The sequence below is a fragment of the Macrosteles quadrilineatus genome, unplaced genomic scaffold (assembly GCF_028750875.1).
Source record: "Macrosteles quadrilineatus isolate MER2022 unplaced genomic scaffold, UCM_ALF_1.0 Scaffold_2__2_contigs__length_208266976, whole genome shotgun sequence".
Classification (NCBI taxonomy): Eukaryota; Metazoa; Arthropoda; class Insecta; order Hemiptera; family Cicadellidae; genus Macrosteles; species Macrosteles quadrilineatus.
In genome coordinates, this window is record NW_026542595.1 from 57,235,582 (window position 1) to 57,254,836 (window position 19,255).

Consider the following 19,255-nt stretch of genomic DNA (forward strand, 5'->3'; position numbering starts at 1 on the left):
CTGCACAGAATCTGATTTCCATGAAATTCATTGTCTGGTCTTTAGTCTGTCCTCCTGGCGTCACTGCTTCATGTAATGTGTACTTGTACTTTAACTAGCCTTTTGTGATTCCTGCCTTCTAATTTTTTGATAATCAACTTTTGAGTAAATGGCACCCCATTCATCATTCACTTACAATGGTAGCCAACACAAGACTAATTGCTACCTCTCTCTCTTCATGTTTGACCTTGATTCCACTCCTCCCTTGGGATAGGACCACAGCTCTGTCTTTTTAAAATCAGAAATGAGAGTTTCCATGTTGGCTCTTTGGAGTTACACTAAGGTCTAACTTTAAATGAATACAAATAAATCAGAATTTTACTATGGAACAACAAAAATTATACTTTGGCAAGAATTTATTGATTATGAAAACAATTTTGTTGTCAAATGACATTTATCGTATTATATTATGTAAAAGTATACTTTATAACAATATACAAATAGATTCAATAATTTTTCTACGTATTGGTACAATTTGACTTAATATAAACTAAAATTTATCACAGAATGATTAACGATCCACCATCTTGAATCTGAGAGGTCCATCAGGCATGTACATTGGATGTATGCTGTAGCTTAGCTTGTCATAGTGATATTCCATCTTGAATGCTTGAACCATCTGAAAACAAGAATTTTAAGACTTAATTTATGGAATCATCAAATGTAAAAAAAAAACAGCTATAGTGATATTTAACCACCAGGGCGGTGACATTTATATGGGGTGGCGGAATTGTACAGCTTAGTGATGTCACGATGACGTTTCATTTTCTCAACAAAAAAGCACATACGGGCTGGAATTGTAACCCCCTTATTAATTATTATTAACCCCCTTGATATTGTTATGGACGAGTGGTTCGATTAAATCCATCGGCATCTAAAAAACTGTACAGGCCAGAATTGTAGCCCCCTGGAATTTTAACCCCTCTCCCTACTATTTGATTCCAACCTCTTCACGCACTGAAATTAAAATGGATGTGTAGTAATTAATTCCTATACTGTATGTGATTTTTTTCAAACTGAAATAAATTAAATCCAATGTAGGCCTATGTCGTCTGTCATATCTGTTAGTCTCTTGTGCGTTACGATATCGTCCATCATATCACCCTAAAACTTGTCGATTGGGGAGGTTGTCTCAGGCAAAGTATATAATCAGGAATTCTATATTGTATCATGTAGGCGTACTTACGACGTTTTGAAATTGACTTAGGGCTTTTTCCTACGAATTTTCAAAATTTTTACGCGTATGAGGTCAACTTTGAGAAAATGTTTTATTAAATAACAATGATAAAAATAATTACTAAAGTATCCTTATTGTCCAAGGCTAACTAAAGTAGTAAAGCAAAATCTTTGGGCAATCCTTTCACAATTATATTTCCTTAGAACAATCACTATTTTTTGTACAAGCTTAAAAATCACTCCAACATATGTCATCACTTCAGAAGGAATTCACTACTATTTAGTCTTAATGATAGGCCTACCACTTAAGTTTATTGAAAGACTATTGAAGATGTTACTTTGTTACTTACAGTTACTTTACTTTACAGTTACAGGGAGGGGAACAACTCCAGCCCGTACACAAGCCACGCTACCTCTCCAAGAGGTATACAGGTTACAGGGGGGTACAATTCCACCCTCTACACATTTGGTTTTCTGACAGGGGTTACAATTCCGGGCAGTAAATCTCCTGCTCTTTTTAATTTTTAATACAACTATCCGGTTCACTAATCACTTGCCCACATTAAATAGATTAGATTTCGTTAAAATCAAAGTGTACTGGGGGAATTGTACCCCCTCTAAAATGACATCAACGATCAGTGGGGGGTACAATTTTGGCGACCCAGTTATATAGCCTATGTATTACAATATTTTAGTGTTTGACTACAGTAGGCATAGTTATTTAAAATAATTTTAACTATGGGCCTGTAGGGGCCCCTAATAGCCCCTAATTTAGACAAAAAAAAACTATATAAAAAGACAAATACTTGAAATATGTTTTTAAAATTATAAATGTTATGTTACTTTAATTAAATTAACAGTGTTTCCTGTTTTATATCTTGGTTTTCCTTCCGCTGGAGTCGTATATTAGTTGCTTCTGATGTGTCAATGAAATACAATTGCCCATGAAGCCAACTCCCCATTTCGCTGTAGTAAGTCAGAAATATATCTATGAATTTGTCCCTGAATTTAAAAACAGTAAGGTCCATTTTGTGTAGCGGAAAGCGACGCAAAGGCCATTGCACTGTTGTATTGCCTCATGTTCTTTATGTAGTTAGAATCATGTAAAAACAGTTCTTTTAGTTCGTCATTTTTTTGGTTGTGGCACGTTAATGAGTCCATTGTGGCAAAATGCGTTGAAATGTCCATTTTTGGCCTCCACTGCGAAGTTAAATGCGCTACAATGCATGCAAGTGCTGTTAAGAGGACCTAGATTGTGAGAAGCAACACTCAACTCATTTTCCAGCGTTCTTCTGAAGGCTGGTTGTTAACCAGCTTGTGGATTTCTTTTATAGTTAGGCCTTAAATGACGTTCTCTTTCAGCATTTCTTGTGTCAGTTGAATTCCTGGATACTCTTCTACGTCTTGTAGGTGTTCCCCTACCCTGTCTAGTTACTTCACTCATTATAAAAACGGGGAAAAAATTAAACGAATACATTTCATTTTGAAACATTATTTAACAACATTGACTTTCAGAATAAATTTAAACATTGCAAATAAATAACAGCTGATAGAATGCAGACGTTTTTCAGTCCCTATGCATTTATTATGGTGGATAGTTTACGTTGTATCTCGTTTTTTGGTAACTTTATGGGAATTCTGCTATTTTTCCCGAGTCCCTGGGGTCAAGACCTTTAAATTAAGACGTCTCCCACTTTTCTGCCACTTACCAGACGTCCACAATTTTCTGGTAAAAATCTGGTCTTACAGAATTATATATATAGATAAGTGGCTTATTTACAGGAACACGGAACAGCTACGTTTTGCTTTGACTGCCTGCATTTAGTCTCCATGAGTAGAATGATTTAATCAATGCAATGTAGTATATTCGTTCACAATATTTAGGCGGTTTTAGGGGAAGAAATTTATCCCCTCCACTTGACCATTGACCCTTACCGTAAAAAATAGCTCAGCTGCTGATTGGGCAACATACATTAAATACAAAAAAAGTGGTTGGGGGAACTTCCCTTCAAACCGCCTAAATATTGTGAACGAAGTAAAGCTACTAATAATTGAGTTGCTTATGTTAACAAAGATTTTAACCATGTCAGTCACCTTAGCAACCAGAGTTTGTATCTCCAACTCTGCAAAGCGTCTGCCGAGGCACATCCTACGACCGTAGCCGAAGGGCAGCGATGCAAATGGGTGATGTTGCTCCCTGCTACACTTCAACCATCTCTCAGGGATAAACTTGTGTGGCTCAGAAAAATATTCCTCAGAATTGCTGATCACATAGTGTTGGAAAACTATTTGGGTCTGAAAACAGTAGAATTTTTTACTAAAAGTTTCTGTTCAAAAAACACGAGCTGGATGTTTCTGAAGAGGTACCGTAAAGTTGATGGAAATTTCTTATCGATAATTCCTTTAAACCACACTAAGTTTCAGGAGGTAAGGAGACCTTAACAGTTTAGTTAACACACTTAGGGATTGGAAAAATCTATCTATTTTACCTTAAAATAAAAATAGTTGTCCTTCAAATAATGAACATGAAAATACAATATTCCATTTTTCTCTAAGTGCAAATTTGAACAAATGATGTTTTTGACCTCTGGGAATTTAGAAATTAAAAAGTGAATCGGTCCCGCCTACAGTAATAGCATTATTCCCTAAATGGGAAATTCACTAAAATAAAATACATGTTTTTCTGATAAAAATATGATACACTTCAATAAGGGGCAAATATAAGGGCCCACCCAGGAGCCCCAAAAATAATGAATATGAAGACAAAAATAAGTACCATATAATAGATATATTTTTTTATGATTTGATGTCAACAATAAAGAAGCGTGATCTCGGTAAAGTAAAATAAGTGGCATTCAGCGCAAATTAACTCTAGTTAAGCAGCAAAACTGAGATAAAGTACCCACAACCTAACCTTACATTAATCTTGGTTCCCCCCTCAAAATATATTCCATATATTGGCCACGTCGCCACTGACTCTTTTAATAAATTTGATACCGTATGACAAACTTACCCCTTTTGGTATTTGATAGCCAGCAATGACAGAGTCTTTGGTCATGCATCTACCATTGCCGATCACTACTGGATACATTCTGAAATTAATTTGGAATAATGAGTTATTTTATTTTTTTTAGTATTAGAAATTCTGAAGGTCTACAGGGGTAATAAACCCTTTGTGTACGATTCCAAGAAATTGATATCTTTATATGCATCTATAGGCTCTGTGTTAGAAATTTAATTACAATCTATTCATTGGTATTTGAAAAATGGTTTTCGATGAACCCCTTCACTTTCATACAGCTTTTTATTATCTATTAGTTTCCACACCAGAAGTATTTTGTGGGCAAGAATTGCGAACAAATTTAAGTGAAAGTGATCCAAACTCATGAAATTTTGTTGATATACTGGGAATTGAACCTGTCCTTTTACACCTTAGTCCAAGACAGAAACTTTTAGATATTGATTTGCTGTAGCAAACAGTGTTTCGTATTGTATAAGATACGATATACCATCAGGTCAGTGATTACCTAAGAGTTTCCTTGATGACAGCTCGCAGGTAAGACATCTGGTCCAGACGTTGTGAGGTGAGAGGCTCCCCAGATGTCAGCACTTGGCTCACCTAGACCAGGGATAAACCATTATAGGAACAGGTCATCAGGTACAGGCTACATGTTTCCAAAATCTAATACATCAATTTACAAAATTATAGAAATCTATTGACTATTCCTCACAAGACTATAGGTACTTGTCTGTTTGAAGGGAAGAAGAGCCCAACTAAGTTCATTTAAAAGTTGTTTGCAGTAAAAATGAATTATTAAAACATTAGTATCTTAAGCTCAAAAATAAATAATAACTCAGTAAAAAGAAATAATGACACTTACAACTATTATTTGTAACAGTATAATTAGTCATATTAGTAAGTAATAATATTAAAACTATTACAGTATATTCTTATTCAACCTTAACATAAGATCAGATCAATCAAAGCATAAATAGAAGAAAAAAACTAAATAAATCCTTCAATTGTATTTATTTTTTAGATATTTTTTACAATAGTGTAGGACTATTCTCATACATCAGGCATTTGTAATTATTAAATATTCTTCAATACCAAAGACAAAGTGAATTCTTGGGGAAAGCTGTACATATATCTGAGAACACTTATTCAAGTTATATGATATCCAAGCATAGGAAAATATTGATAATTATTTATACTGAATAAATGGTGCTATCATAATATACCTCATTGTGCAGAATCTCCTGCTTTTCTGGGTGTTGACTCAGCTGGTACAATATGGATGCCACTGCTGCTGAAGTCTGGGAACAGTAAAACTTTAGGACATTACAATTTGTTTGACCAATGTAAATGGTAACGAATGCAGTTTTAAAATTAAAAGGAATGAAAATATATAACCTGTAAGAAAAATAAATTAACATTATTATTATTTTTATTTGAAATAGTGGGCATTTTAGTCCTTCCAGTCTATAAAATTTAGCTCTGAAATCTACACATTAAACTGAAAACTTATAACAGTTAATTGCAAAAATAAGAAATAACCATGTTGATTTGAAAGAAAAGTTTCCTAGTTATAAAAGGAGCAATTCACAACATCATCGATTGAACGTTCAAACAAATATTTGTTGAAGTTGAGGTTTACACACAGTAAGGATTTGTGAAAAGTAGTAAACGCTAGATGTAAGGTGAAACTCTCAAAGAAACACCCAACCGGTTAACCGGATCCAAGAGGTATTCACCACTCGGCCAGTGGTAGACCTAATTGTCTACCACACTAACAGCACTCTATGGATCAAAGTCCAAGAGTATTATACCTGACTAGATTCTTACTGTAACTCTTATGTTGCAGCACATGCCATAGCTTTTGTTTAGTTTTATTCTGATGTAATTGAATGTTTGTTTTGTTAGTTATTTTCACTATCCCACATCAAATAGCAAAGTTTAATTTTATACCCCATATCACCAAGATGTCTCCCTGCACCTTTTACACAGCTTTTGTGTCTCTGCACTCACCTTGCATCCATATTTAGCTTAAAATACCCACCAAAGTGTGTGACGCTATCTTAAAGTAATGATATTGATACTGACCGTGTCAATGCCCACCAGGAACATGTCCATTGCCAGAATACAAGCCAGTCGAGGGTTGACAGGTTCCTGGGTCAACACTCTCTCTAGTAATGATGACTGTGCTGTGCACTCCCCACCCTTGCCTTGCTGCAACCTCTCTAGTGCTGCGGAGATGTGTTTCATTGTGATACTGAGGAACAGAGAGTGCAACACATCTATACTATCATTGTTGTTTTGTTTACTACCTGCTCTAACACTTTACCACACACTTTTGGATACTGAAAAATACATCACATTTGGACCAGCTCTTGCAAATTTTTTAAAATTTCAAAATAACCTAGTTGAATGACTCAGTAAAATTATATATCCTACTGTACCTTATTTTTTGTTATTGAGATAGTTGATGTAATGTAAAAGATACTATCATAGCCTGTCATCAGTTTGATTTGGTTAAAAAAACGGCTTTATTTGACAGAAATAAGTAACTTACATCAGCGCAATCTGAGGATGGCTCAATTCAACAACGTCTATTTTGATCTAACAATAACTGGCAACAGCTTTAACTTGGGGATGGAATATCTAGCTCTACCAACAGTCAAGAACTTAGACTTAGTGGAATAATGTAATTGATTTATCAATTATGCACAATAAAACTCTTTATCTATCCTTCGGATGACTAGTTCGCCTCTACATAAATAAGTTTATTAATCTTTATTTTTTATTGTATTTTAAGACTTTCAATGTGCTAGATTGAGGTGATAAAGACAAAGATGTTATTTACCTGGTTATAGTGTCAAGAGCTCCAATGTACTTGCGCCAGGTGGGAGTGTTGAATAGTCGCCAGAACGGGACCTTGAGTTCCAACACACCGACATTGTGGAAGAATGTGTTGACTGCGTCTATGAGAGACTGAGTCTCGGGTGAACAATCGTCAAGGCAGCCTAGTCGGGTGTCTAGAGCCACTTGAGCTATGGCTACAACATATTAAGCATGTTGAAGATATATTCTGAAACTACTTGGGCTATGGCTACAACCTAGGTATTTTTCAAATTCTTAATCCATTTGAGCTGTCAAGACTAATTTACAGTCAATGATTTATATCAAAACGTTGTAGTTAGTAACTAATGATGAGTAGGCAACTTTTTAAGAGGATGGTGGCCTCTCTTTTGATGTAGCATTTGCCCGTCCTCAGAGGCATGTATCCAGCAAAGCAAGGGATGAGTCGATATAGTATAAAGTACAAGGGGGGCTTTACTGGTAAAAATCAATGGCAAGTACTAGGATCCGAACCCTTAACTTTGCTGTTATAAATTCAAAGTCCATCGCACCCCCTACTGAGTCACTGACCCACCAATGGGGGTTCTATCTAGTTTCTAAGATCCAGTATTTATGTTTGGGATCTTCTAAACATTGATTTCTTAAATAAATGAATGGTATTAAAATGTCTGGGGAGTCGCTACTGAAATCGCTAAAATTGTTATTTTAACTAATTTTTACATTGTATCAGGCTTTTATACTTAAAAAAGACCTAAAACAAAAAAAAAATTTAATAAAAAATATATTTTTTTATGTGCCCTAAAAATGGGTTTTATTGTTTTTTCGGAACATTTTTAAAATTGATATTTAAAGAAAACCATAAACCTTACACAAATGGAAATTGTATACTTTTGTTCAGCATTAAATTTACTTTAATATCACGAATTTTTATTGTATTACAGAAACATTTACTTTTTTTTAAATAACAGCAAATTCTTAAAATTTGCTGTTATTTAAAAAAAAGTCAAGAAAATTTAATCTAGAATAAATCAAAGTGAAATTTTTGTTCTGAATTCTAGGTACTTTTTACAGTTGAGCGATAAAAATAATATTTTTTTGTTACCTATATATAGGGGAGTCGCTACTCAAATTAGTGAAAAATCTTCAAAAATTCAAAATTTTGTTTTTGTTCCTAAATTATTATATATATCTTTTTACATAATAAAAACCACCCAAAATCATTTTTACATACATGTACCTAGGAGAAAAAAAAATAAAACAAACTGTTTTACGGTGCGACAATAGTATAGTATAGTATAGTAAAAATTTAAAAAAATTAAAAAATATTCTTAAAATATTTTTTAATTTTTTAAAATTTTTTGTTAATTTATATATAAAAACAATTTTACCAAATGGATTCAAAATACGTGTTCTTTTAGGTTTTTATATGCAAAAGGTGTGTACAAAATTTCAGAACTGTGGCTCAAGTAGTTTTTTTGGAATATAAAAGTTTTTAGGCTGAAACATGGAAAAACACAACCTTCGGGAAACAGAAGATTTCCGGCAAATGTGTTTTACTATACAAAATAATTAGCATTTTTTAATAAAAAACCATTTTTGGTAATTTTTTTTTACAATGCCATGGTAACAAACAAATAAGAATTCAAAAAGCTATAAACTACAATTTATTTAGGGCTAAGTTGTGAATAACATATGCACATACCTTTTTATAAGCCTTTGGTTACATTAGCCTACTTGTCTTTGTCGCACCGTAAAACAGTTTGTTTTATTTTTTTTCCCCTAGGTACATGTATGTAAAAATGATTTTGGGTGGTTTTTATTATGTAAAAAGATATATATAATAATTTAGGAACAAAAACAAAATTTTGAATTTTTGAAGATTTTTCACTAATTTGAGTAGCGACTCCCCTATATATAGGTAACAAAAAAATATTATTTTTATCGCTCAACTGTAAAAAGTACCTAGAATTCAGAACAAATATTTCACTTTGATTTATTCTAGATTAAATTTTCTTGACAAATTATAAAAATCCAAGATACATTGTTGATTTGTTGAAGGTTTGTTTTTAATTCTTTCTCTATATTTAAAACAAGAGGACTATAGTATTGAATTTTGTTATTGGCATTAGCATAGATAAAACATACTCCCTTAGCCTAGCGCACACGAGAGACTTTTTGTGGGTCGACTGTCTGGCTGGAGTAGGGTGGACAGTCGGAAAGTCGTCAAGACTGTTTGGTCGTTGACTGTGCACACGCACACGCCACAACTGTTTAGTCGTCTTTAGAAAGTCATAAGGATGAATATGACAGAAACCGCTGTCATATATACGTTATTGACCAGATTTTGTGCAAGAAAACGTAAAAGAAAATACTGGGTCCATCCAATTTATAGTCAGTGAGCCTTGGAAGACCAGTTTTACCTCTTATACTCGGATTTGAGGAAATATGCGGACAAATTTTTCATGTACTCTCGAATAAGTGTTGGTAGTTTTTAATATTATGTCTGAATACTCTTTTCAAAGACTTTTGTAAAGAGGGGGCCGGGCCTCCACTTCATCAATAAGTTTATCAACTTTTTTGTCTCGCAAAACACTTTCACCTGTCGCAGCCATTTGCACTTGAATGTCTGCGTTGCACACACAACTAAACTCTTGTCAGACTGACAGACTTTTTAGTCGTCAGTGTGCGCGATCAAACTTGTCTCTATGCCTTTATCAATACGACACGACAGTTGAGTCGGGGAGGAGTCGGCAGGAAAATCGGTCAGCCCCAAAATGCCCAGACTGTCTGCCTGCAGTCGGCCCATGTGCACGCTCAGATTTACCACCATGGGGCCGACTTTGACTCCTGACTATGACAAAATAGTCGGCAGAAAAAAAGGCCTTAGTAGGTTTCTCATCCTTCTGGAACAGCCGAAGCAAATTTTATTGTTAGTTCTGTCTGGTGCACTATAGGAGGTTGTGTTTTGTTTACAATTTGTTTCTTGTTGTTACAGTCATTAAAAACCTCGTTCAACCAAATAAAACGATATAATAATCAACAATAACTCGTTCCCTAGTTATATAACCAAACAGTAAAGCACAAATCATGAAATTAACCCTAAAATAATAGAAACAAAATTTTGTCAACACTAACGATCAGTGTCACTGGACATGAACTAGATACAAAAAACGAGCTTCAAAATTTACAATGGTATGAGAGAATGGGTGAACAAAATCCTAGAGAAGGCGGAACAAGATCGGACGGCAAACAATAGCAGAGACTTTTATCGATCGGTAAGATTTTTCAGAAAGGGTTATAGCCCAATGCCATATGGAATTAAAAAAAAATCTGGGAAACTAGTGATACAGAGCAAAGAAGGGATACAAGGATGGCAAGAGTATTTTAAAGATCTCTCGAATGTAGAAGAATTAGAAGAAGAGGAAGAGGAAACCGAGGAAGTGTATCAAATTCAAAATGTGGAACCAATGGTTCCAGACCCAACAGTACAAGAAGTAGAAAACGCAATCAAGGAATTAAAAAATAATAAAGCTCCAGGAGAGGATTCAGTATCATCAGAATTGATTAAGGCAAGAGGGGCAAGACTAACGAAGGAGATTCACAAATTGCTTCTGAATATTTGGGAAAAAAAGTTATTCCAAACGAATGGAAGGAAGCGATAGTCATTCCTATTCATAAGCAAGGTGACAAAAAAGAGTACACCAACTACAGAGGTATTTCTCTCCTCAACTGCACCTACAAAATACTATCAAAGATTTTACAAAAAAGATTGGAGGAGTATACATAAAATATTATAGGTGAACATCAAGCAGGCTTCACAAGAGGTAGATCAACTACCGATCAAATATTCATACTGAAGGAGGCAATTGCCAAATACTATGAATTCAATAAACCCTTTCTCTGCCTTTTTATCGATTTCTCCAAAGCATATGACTCGATTAGTAGAAGACGACTCTGGAAGATTATGGAAAAGTATGGAATACCCAAAAAATTAATAAACTTATCAAAATCAAGCATATCAGAATCTAGGTGTAAGGTAAGATAAATGGCGAAATCTCAGAAAAGTTTGATGGTTTGTCCCCATTGCTATTTAATTTAGCTTTAGAGGAAGCACTACAAGAAGTAAGACAAACAGAAGCTGGAATTACAACAGGGACCAAAATAAACGTCCTTGCATTTGCAGATGATGTTGCAATTATAGCGGAGAGTAAAGAAGAGCTGAAAGTGCTGGTCACAAAACTCCTAAACCATACACAGAAAGTTGGTTCAAGAATAAATGAAGGGAAAACTAAATTAATGGAGTGTGGGAGAGCAACCCAAATAAACAATGACAACAATATAGAAATAGAAGGGTACGACTTTAAAAAAGTAAACAACTTCACTTATTTGGGAGTAATACTGACGAATAATAATGAAGAAGATATTAAGCTATCGAATACTATCACACAAAACAAAACTCTGTATATATAAAACCATTATAAGACCAGTTCTGTTATACGGCTCAGAAAATTGGGTGTTAAGAAAAAAAACAGAAAAACGTTTGATAGTATTTGAGAACAAAATATTGAGAAAAATATATGGTTCAACCTTTGAAGATGGAGAGTAGAGGATAAAACACAATGCGGAGTTGAGGCAATTATATATGGGCAGTACATACTGGCCGAGGTGAGAGGTAGGAGAATGAGATGGGCTGGCCATTTACTAAGGAAAGAGGATGACTCCCTAGTCAAGAACATCCTTTTGAACAATCTGGAGGGCAGAAGACCACCAGGAAGGCCCAAGTTGAGATGGCGAGACCAGATTAGAAAAGACCTAAGAAGACTGGGAAGAAGGGAAGAAGAGGCAATGGATAGAAAAATCTGGAGGCAATGTGTTGGCGAGGCAAAGTATTACCTTAGGTACCAAGAGCCACGGCAGTAAGTAAGTCAGTATGAGAAGTCTACTTACTTGTGTTGGTTATTCTATGACATTAGTCAACATATTGAATAATGTTATGCTCAGTGATTTATACTTACATTCTAATGACCATTTGTGAATCTCATTTAAAAAATCATCAGGCATTTCCATGGATGAATCTCTTATCGTTCGAATCCTGAAAAAGAATGTTCTTATAGTAGCCTTGTAAAAACTAAATATAAAAATTTACCATTAAAAACAGACTACACTTCAGTGTGATATGTCAAAAATTATTTGTTATTGTTGAAATCAAATTTTTCACTTGCTCTTGCAGCGTTTCACTTGTCATAGTGAAGTCCCCTGTTGATTTTGATGGCTGTGTTCAAACCTACTACCTGAGGAAGAGGGTAGAGGCGCAAGGCTGTAGTGTCTAAGCAAGCGGCACAGACCTCACCTTCTGTACAATGTTCCTCTTTGTTCATCAAGCTCTACTTCGGCCTGCACTAGATAGCCATTTTTGAAGGCAGGCAGCATCTGCCCAAGTGTCCTCCTATTAGCATCTTCTCTTCTGACCTTGGAGTGTTATCCACCAACAGTGCTAAAGCCTTGTGGACTGTCTTCTCACTTGTTTGACTGCTCCCTTATCTTCCATTTAAGGAAAACATTAAAATGTGTGGGCTTCTGGAGGCAGACTGACTATATTCACTCAATTAAGCACCATCATCACTTGAAGCACAATTATCTATGCTGTGTATAGCTTTGATGAGTTCCTCAGTGTTAGATGGGACTGAACACTTCCACCACAGGTTTGGGGAAATTAAGAGCAAATTTCCAGGCTCATGCCCTTGGGTAGTGGCATCACATTCTTATCCTCTCCAAAAGCTCTTCCAAAATCCGATATTACTAAGAAACTGTAGAATTTTCTTTTCCCACACGTTTAACAGACTGTTGATTTTCTTCTCATTATGCATTCTTGCACCAATAAATTTGAATTGTTCTTCATCAGAGTACAAAATTAGTTCCCTATACTCTGGTCTCTCATTCAAATTGTTGTAAGTTACCTCATAATTTGCCAAGAACAAGTCTTCTCTGGTCCATTACTTGACGATGACTTCATGGTGTTTTCTGTTATGAACAAGCCACAGAGGTCAAGTTTGTATAAGGTGGATGGAAACATTCAAATCATCCATTTTCTTGGAAAAGACTTGTTTGCTACATTGGAGACTTGTTGTCACAGTGTTGTTATCAAAGTGCCGACCATTGACCACTTGATTAGATGAGGAAGGGAGGAAGAAGAGGTAGTCTCTCTCTGTCTTTGAATGGCGAAATACTAAACTAATATTTTTTTTTTATAAAACACATTCATTACGAGAAAATGTGCTAATGCTTACTTTTCTGTTTACTTATCTTCAAGTGAGACTTAATTTCTCATGAAGGAATTGTTTTAAAGATTTACCTATCACTTTTCACTCTATTAAATTGTTATATAAGTGCAATTCGTACAAACTCAAAATTTTAATATCAAAGCAATAATCCTTTTAGTTAAAATTATTATTGTATATGGTTCAAGAATAGCCAATATAAGTTAGAAACACATTAAGTAGTTAGTTTTTTCACCTGTCAATGAATGCTTGAGCGGTCTGTTCGATAGGAGTTACATAGAGCTTTGCTGTTCTTGGTTGCAACATTGGCTGCTGTACTCTGGTACGGAACCTGTACCACTGTTCTCCATGCCTATGGAGTGGAAACGCAAACATCAGTTCAACATAAAAACAATATCAGTAAGTGAATGCTAGAGAATGCAAGGCCCAGAACCAAAATGATAGCAAAAGAATGTGGAGAATGAATTTATTTGATGGAAACAATTATGAAATGGTCTTACACAATAATCAAAGAGAGGGATTGAAAAATATAGGAATAACTAGATGCTAATGACAAAGGCACTTTGAATGCCAGTGCCAGTGCGAACCATGGGAGGGTTTCAACATAAAATTAGGTCTAATTCCATCTTATATTTATGCAAAATTGAAGCTCAATTGGTTTATTCACATTGGTTTTCACGAGATTGCCCATGTGACATTTTCACAAACACCCAAACTCTCACATTTATAATATTAGTAAGATAAGATAAAAGATCACAAAATTAGCACTTTCTCATGTTTTCACTGCTTGTGGAAACTGAACATGAGATGAATAAAAGCCTTTCATTGTTAACTATAAATCACAACCACTCTTCCTTCTCTTCAACCAACAGGGCTCCTTACATTTAAAAAAGTAGCAAACTACCACCCTCCGCTCATCTGTATTAATTTAAATCTAGAACTACTTTCTTGATTTGAAACCTATAAAATCTTGCCCTTGAACATTTGAAACTCACACAGCTATCACCCCAGCGTCTTCACCAAAGAAGTCCTTGCGCAGGACATGTTTGTAGTAGTTGAGGGAAGGCATGGACGGTCTGTGAGGCATCAGTTCCTCACTGCGGAACACTCGCTCTATGTCGTCTGCGTCAAACAGGAACACCATGTCTGGCCGGCCAAGCAGTCCTGCCAACTTGACTATACGACCGTACTGTCTGTGTAACTGTTGGCACACCTGGTCTATATGCTCGATACTGTAGTTACCTGAGAAAGTACACATAGTAAAACATTGGGGTGTTTCGTGTTCCAATTTAAATAAAAATCTTAAATTAAGAAATGTAACAGAGAGCATTTTGTAAGAGAGAAGATCTTTTCCTTTGTTGAAAATGGTATCAGTGACAGTGAAATATTCGAATGTTTTGTGCTTATAGTGTACTTGTGTGTCTCTTGTGCCGGTTTGGACTCTTTCCCATTCAGTTAAGCCTACTACGCTCACAAAAGTTTTTAAATTAAATATCTTAACTATAAGATTAAAAGCTCTAAAAAGAAAAAATTACTTAAAAAAACCTGTCACAGGACAGGCAATTCAAAACATGTTTTAAAGTAAAATGTACACTTCAAATTGGTTGACAGAATTGAGGTTTACAGGAAATTATAAGGAAATGTTTATTGCATCTCACCTAAGTGTGCTGTGTTAACTAAGTGGTAAAGGCCTTTTCACACCAGCTTCCTGGACGTCCCGGACGTCCTTACGTGGTGCTTCCCGCCACTATTCGCACCCCGCGTTATCTGCAGTGTGTTTACTGTTTGTTGTTGCTGGTGTTTTGTGCGTTGTACCAGGCTAATACCATGGAAGCTAATACCATGGCTAATACCAAGGAATATAATAACACTAAGTCATCGTCACTGTCACCACTTGATTCGTCCATCCATGGAACAGTAAATCCGGGCTCACACCAAGGAACTAGCAAAAAAGACATCTTAGCACGGGAACTAACAGACTTAAACACTGAGTGAGAACTGCACTTGACTGATCACCTGTCCATGAGTCATGCGCAAACAAGTGGACGTTTGAAACGTCGCTGGGCGGTGTGAAAGAGCCTTAAACTTAGTATCTTGGGTGATTACAGATTTTGTTCTAGTATTCTTATGTTAATACAAAATCTTTAAAATAAATTTTTTTTAGTTTTTATTTTTTGTGTCTTTTATGGCAAAAAAGTTATGATTTATTTATGCAAATTAAATTACCTTATAAAAAGAAGAATTTATCCTATATCTTTATAAGCATATCTAATTTTTATGTGAGTTTTTTTAGGTAGATAGAGTTCTCATATTTTACCTGAGAAAGGTAGGTGTTAAGAAGCTTTAAAGATACACAGAAACATCCCACATAACAAAACTCTGATATTTGCCAGGACTTCTTCTAGAGTAGGTTGATAAAAAACCAGTATTGTTTGTGAGTTTTTTGTGTAAACCCTTTTCATTCACTGGTATGTTAACTGAACCAACACTTCCTTTTCCCAAAACATTCCCAATTTAGCTACCTACAAGTATTTCTTGAATTATACTTCAGTAATGATTAAGCCCATTATTTAAGTAATCACAAATTAAAGAGTTGTCTACTCTTTAACTTGTGCTGTAACATACCTATGAAGGGCATGAATCGCCAGTTGTTGCCCAGCAGCGGCAGTGGCGCAGGGCCGGGCATCTCCTCGTAAGGTCTAGCACTGGTGAACTCATCAGTCAGTGAGAGGTCCTCCACAGCTGACGACTTTGTGCGAACTTGCACTTGGTTCAACCTTGCCACTTGCTGCAACGTTCCTGATATCCTCTTCAAGATGCTCGCTTGTTTCATGTTTCTGTAAATTGTAAAATTAGTGATACATGATTCACTTTCGCAATGGTTGTCAACGTCTTAGTGCTTGCCTTTAAATCTAGAGGCTGCCGGTTCAATCCTGAGAGATGTATTACAGACCTAGATCCAATTTGTCATTTTGCTTTTCAAATAATGATGCCATATTTAAAAATTGACATTATTAAAGCTATAATCCATTCACAAAAATTAGGTGGTTTTTGGGGAAGAAATCTATATTCTCTCTACATGATCCTACCTTTGAAACAATTAATAGCTCAACAGCTGAGAGGTTTGCCAAAACGCCAATCAGCTCCAACATATTATAGCAAAAAAGTAGTGGAGGAACTTTGCTTTAAACCTCCTAAATTTTGTGAACTGCAACTGAGTATAGTAAAAAGACCAGGTTTTAGACCGTTCTATTGACAAACTGTAAAATTGCCAATGGCATTGGGTAGTGCAACAAAAATAAAATATGTAAAATATGAAATTATCAAACAGAGTCACTAAAATGATTGAAATTAAGAGAAAATATTTATCTTTTGAAGTTTGGTAGTAAATAAGTTATTCTTCACGATTAGAAACATTGTAAATAATCATGTGAGTAGCTGATGGGCTTAGTAAAACCTAAGGTTAAACACTCATCAAGCCTTTATTTATCATCCTTATGAATCTGCTTAGGCCATTTTAAAGGTTCTTTTTGTTTCAGGATGAATTTTCTATTGTGTTTACTGTTATGTTAACCAATATTTTATTTTACCATACTATCTGCATTAATTACCAGTATGATATTAAATTAAATTTAAATCACAAATTTAAGTTAAATTCATGATTGTCACTGATAATAAATGCTCAATTCAGATTACAGTATTCTTTGTACTCTTAACAACCTCAGGCTATTCATTGTTGTAGTTTCTTTGTTCTAGCTATGCATAATGGTTATGGTTGTTGGTCAGTTGTAAATAAAGAAGTCAATGAATACAAACTAGTCGCCCAAACCGACATTACCATCTGAAAGAGGATGAGTTGTTGAGAAACAAAAATGTGTGACAAGATAGAACAAAGACAACAACGACCAGCCTGACACTAGTGACAGGAAGGTAACTACAGTGAATTATCACTAAATCAATAATGAACATATAACTAAGTGTGGTTGTAACCCATTCAAGTAATTTTATGTGTTTTCACTTTGTGTATGTGTATACATGAATCAAAATAGTTTGTCATGAATACAAAATTGAAAACGAGACAAGTTACCTACATAATAACAGCAAATTCAATGGTTCTGGAAATAACTTTATGTTAAATACATTATTTATGAGATATTTGTATTGATGATATTTTATATGTTTTACGGTATACTATTTTTTTACTGCAGAGCGTGTGAAATGATGTATTTATAAATGTTCCAAAATGAAACTTTCTTGTTTTAAAGGTACCTATCAAACTAAAAAAATGTTGTGTTTACAAAAACATTTTCTAATGTGAGATAACTGTAATGATTTTTAATCTTTGAGAAATTGTTTTTTTTTTTTTATTTAAAGGGCTATGTTTTAGTAAATTCCTTCATGTCAACCTTAGTCACTAACAAGACTGCAAGATCACTCACTTATCCTACACTCATTCCAGATAATACTTGGCATAAAATACCTACATTCGTATGGTCGCCATTTTAGAATAAAGTATTAAGAACATTAAAGCATATAGGGAATAGGCTTGATGGCGAGATAAAGCACAAAAAATGAATTTAAAATTAAGAAAAAATTAACATGGGCTTAATGGGTTGCCATGTTGGAGACGAAATAACAAGGAAATGTAAACATAAAATCAAAATAAATGGAAGAAATTCCAATCACATGTTTTATTTACAGCGATACAACTATTTTAGAGAGATGAGAGATGTTCTAGATACGCTGATTGAAGTGTCGTCTGCAAAAAATGATGTGTTATCTTGATTTGTTTATAATTTGGATAAAACCCTATACATTTTGCACCTCAAGTTACCTTCGTTACAATTTAAACAACAATTTAAACGTTGAGTATACACGTATTCTCAATATGGTTTATTTTAAAACATCACAACGATTTAAATACCAAACATCTTACTCTATGAAGCATAAAATCCTGTTTCTTATTCTACTGTCTTATTTCGAACGATTTAAATAAATTGTTTATTGTATTTTGAGCACACACGTTTGAAATGACACTGGACAATAAACCATACTTTACTATTACCTTTTCATACGAATTGATAATAACTAAAGTGAAAATAATATGTAGATTTTTCTAGAATTAACAGAATTTTCATTTTGTGAACAGACTATAACTTAGTTTTTAAAATTACGTTTTTAAAGAAAATGTTTGTTCTATTTACAGTTTTTGGATTAAGTTATTCTGTTTTGTTTTTAAATTCACTCATAGAACATTCAATTTAGTTGTTATGTTAGATATAGTTAATTTAAAGTATTTTCGTCCAACATAACACTTTTAAACGGCAAAAAATATCTCAGTTTTTGTATATACAGTAGTAAGGAAATTTCTTACTTCTAAACAAACTAAAGTCGTATTCGAGAGGAAACAGATAAGAGTTGATTCTCTGATTTGCGACCGCTATGAAAGTGGCACTTTCACATATAGCTATTAGGATTCTTGATGTAATTATAAATGTCTCTGAACTCTTAAAACTACAACTAAGGCCTACCAACACCTCTTGATCGGCAGATTGGCTCTACTTACTGATATCGAAGACTAGATGTTATTAGAATACTTGATGATGTTTGTTATGATAGAGGTAGATAAATACACACTTCAGTACGCGCGTACTCACAAGAGAAAGGCAGTCAGGATCCACGACGGCCTACATAGACAGACTGTCGTCCTTCGCGCAGGAAACTACTTTCTTCTCCAATCTCCATTCTCCACTGAATCTCCCCCCCCCCCCCCCCCCCCCCCACTCATAAACTGTCCATCAGATGTCTTTTTGGACCAGAGTAATTTTCTTATTTTTGTATGAATAAACTAAAGTAATTGTACGATTTTTGTTGTTAAAGTAGCCTATGTCTCTCCCGTTCA

The 19,255-nt window shown here is 34.7% G+C and overlaps 1 protein-coding gene across 1 annotated transcript; it reads right to left on the bottom strand.

Moving 5' to 3' along the window:
* Window positions 1-377: 377 nt before the first annotated feature.
* Window positions 378-19,056, bottom strand: LOC128985684 (probable cytochrome P450 49a1). Its single transcript, XM_054405456.1, has 12 exons — window positions 18,920-19,056; window positions 15,979-16,190; window positions 14,349-14,595; window positions 13,589-13,705; window positions 12,091-12,167; window positions 7,080-7,272; window positions 6,320-6,488; window positions 5,458-5,532; window positions 4,743-4,834; window positions 4,229-4,307; window positions 3,310-3,510; window positions 378-658 (listed from the first exon to the last, which is right to left on the bottom strand). The coding sequence occupies exons 2-12, from the start codon at window positions 16,184-16,186 to the stop codon at window positions 551-553; spliced, it is 1,566 nt and encodes a 521-aa protein (XP_054261431.1). The 5' UTR covers window positions 16,187-16,190; window positions 18,920-19,056; the 3' UTR covers window positions 378-550.
* Between the last annotated feature and the right edge of the window lie 199 nt (window positions 19,057-19,255).

Coding starts and splice junctions, on each gene's coding strand:
- LOC128985684 (XM_054405456.1), bottom strand. CDS start 16,186: ATGAAACAAGCGAGCATCTTGAAGAGGATATCAGGAACGTTGCAGCAA. Junction 14,596..15,978: donor GCGATTCATGCCCTTCATAG/GTATGTTACAGC, acceptor GTACTTTCTCAG/GTAACTACAGTATCGAGCAT. Junction 12,168..13,588: donor GCTCAAGCATTCATTGACAG/GTGAAAAAACTA, acceptor ATTCTTTTTCAG/GATTCGAACGATAAGAGATT.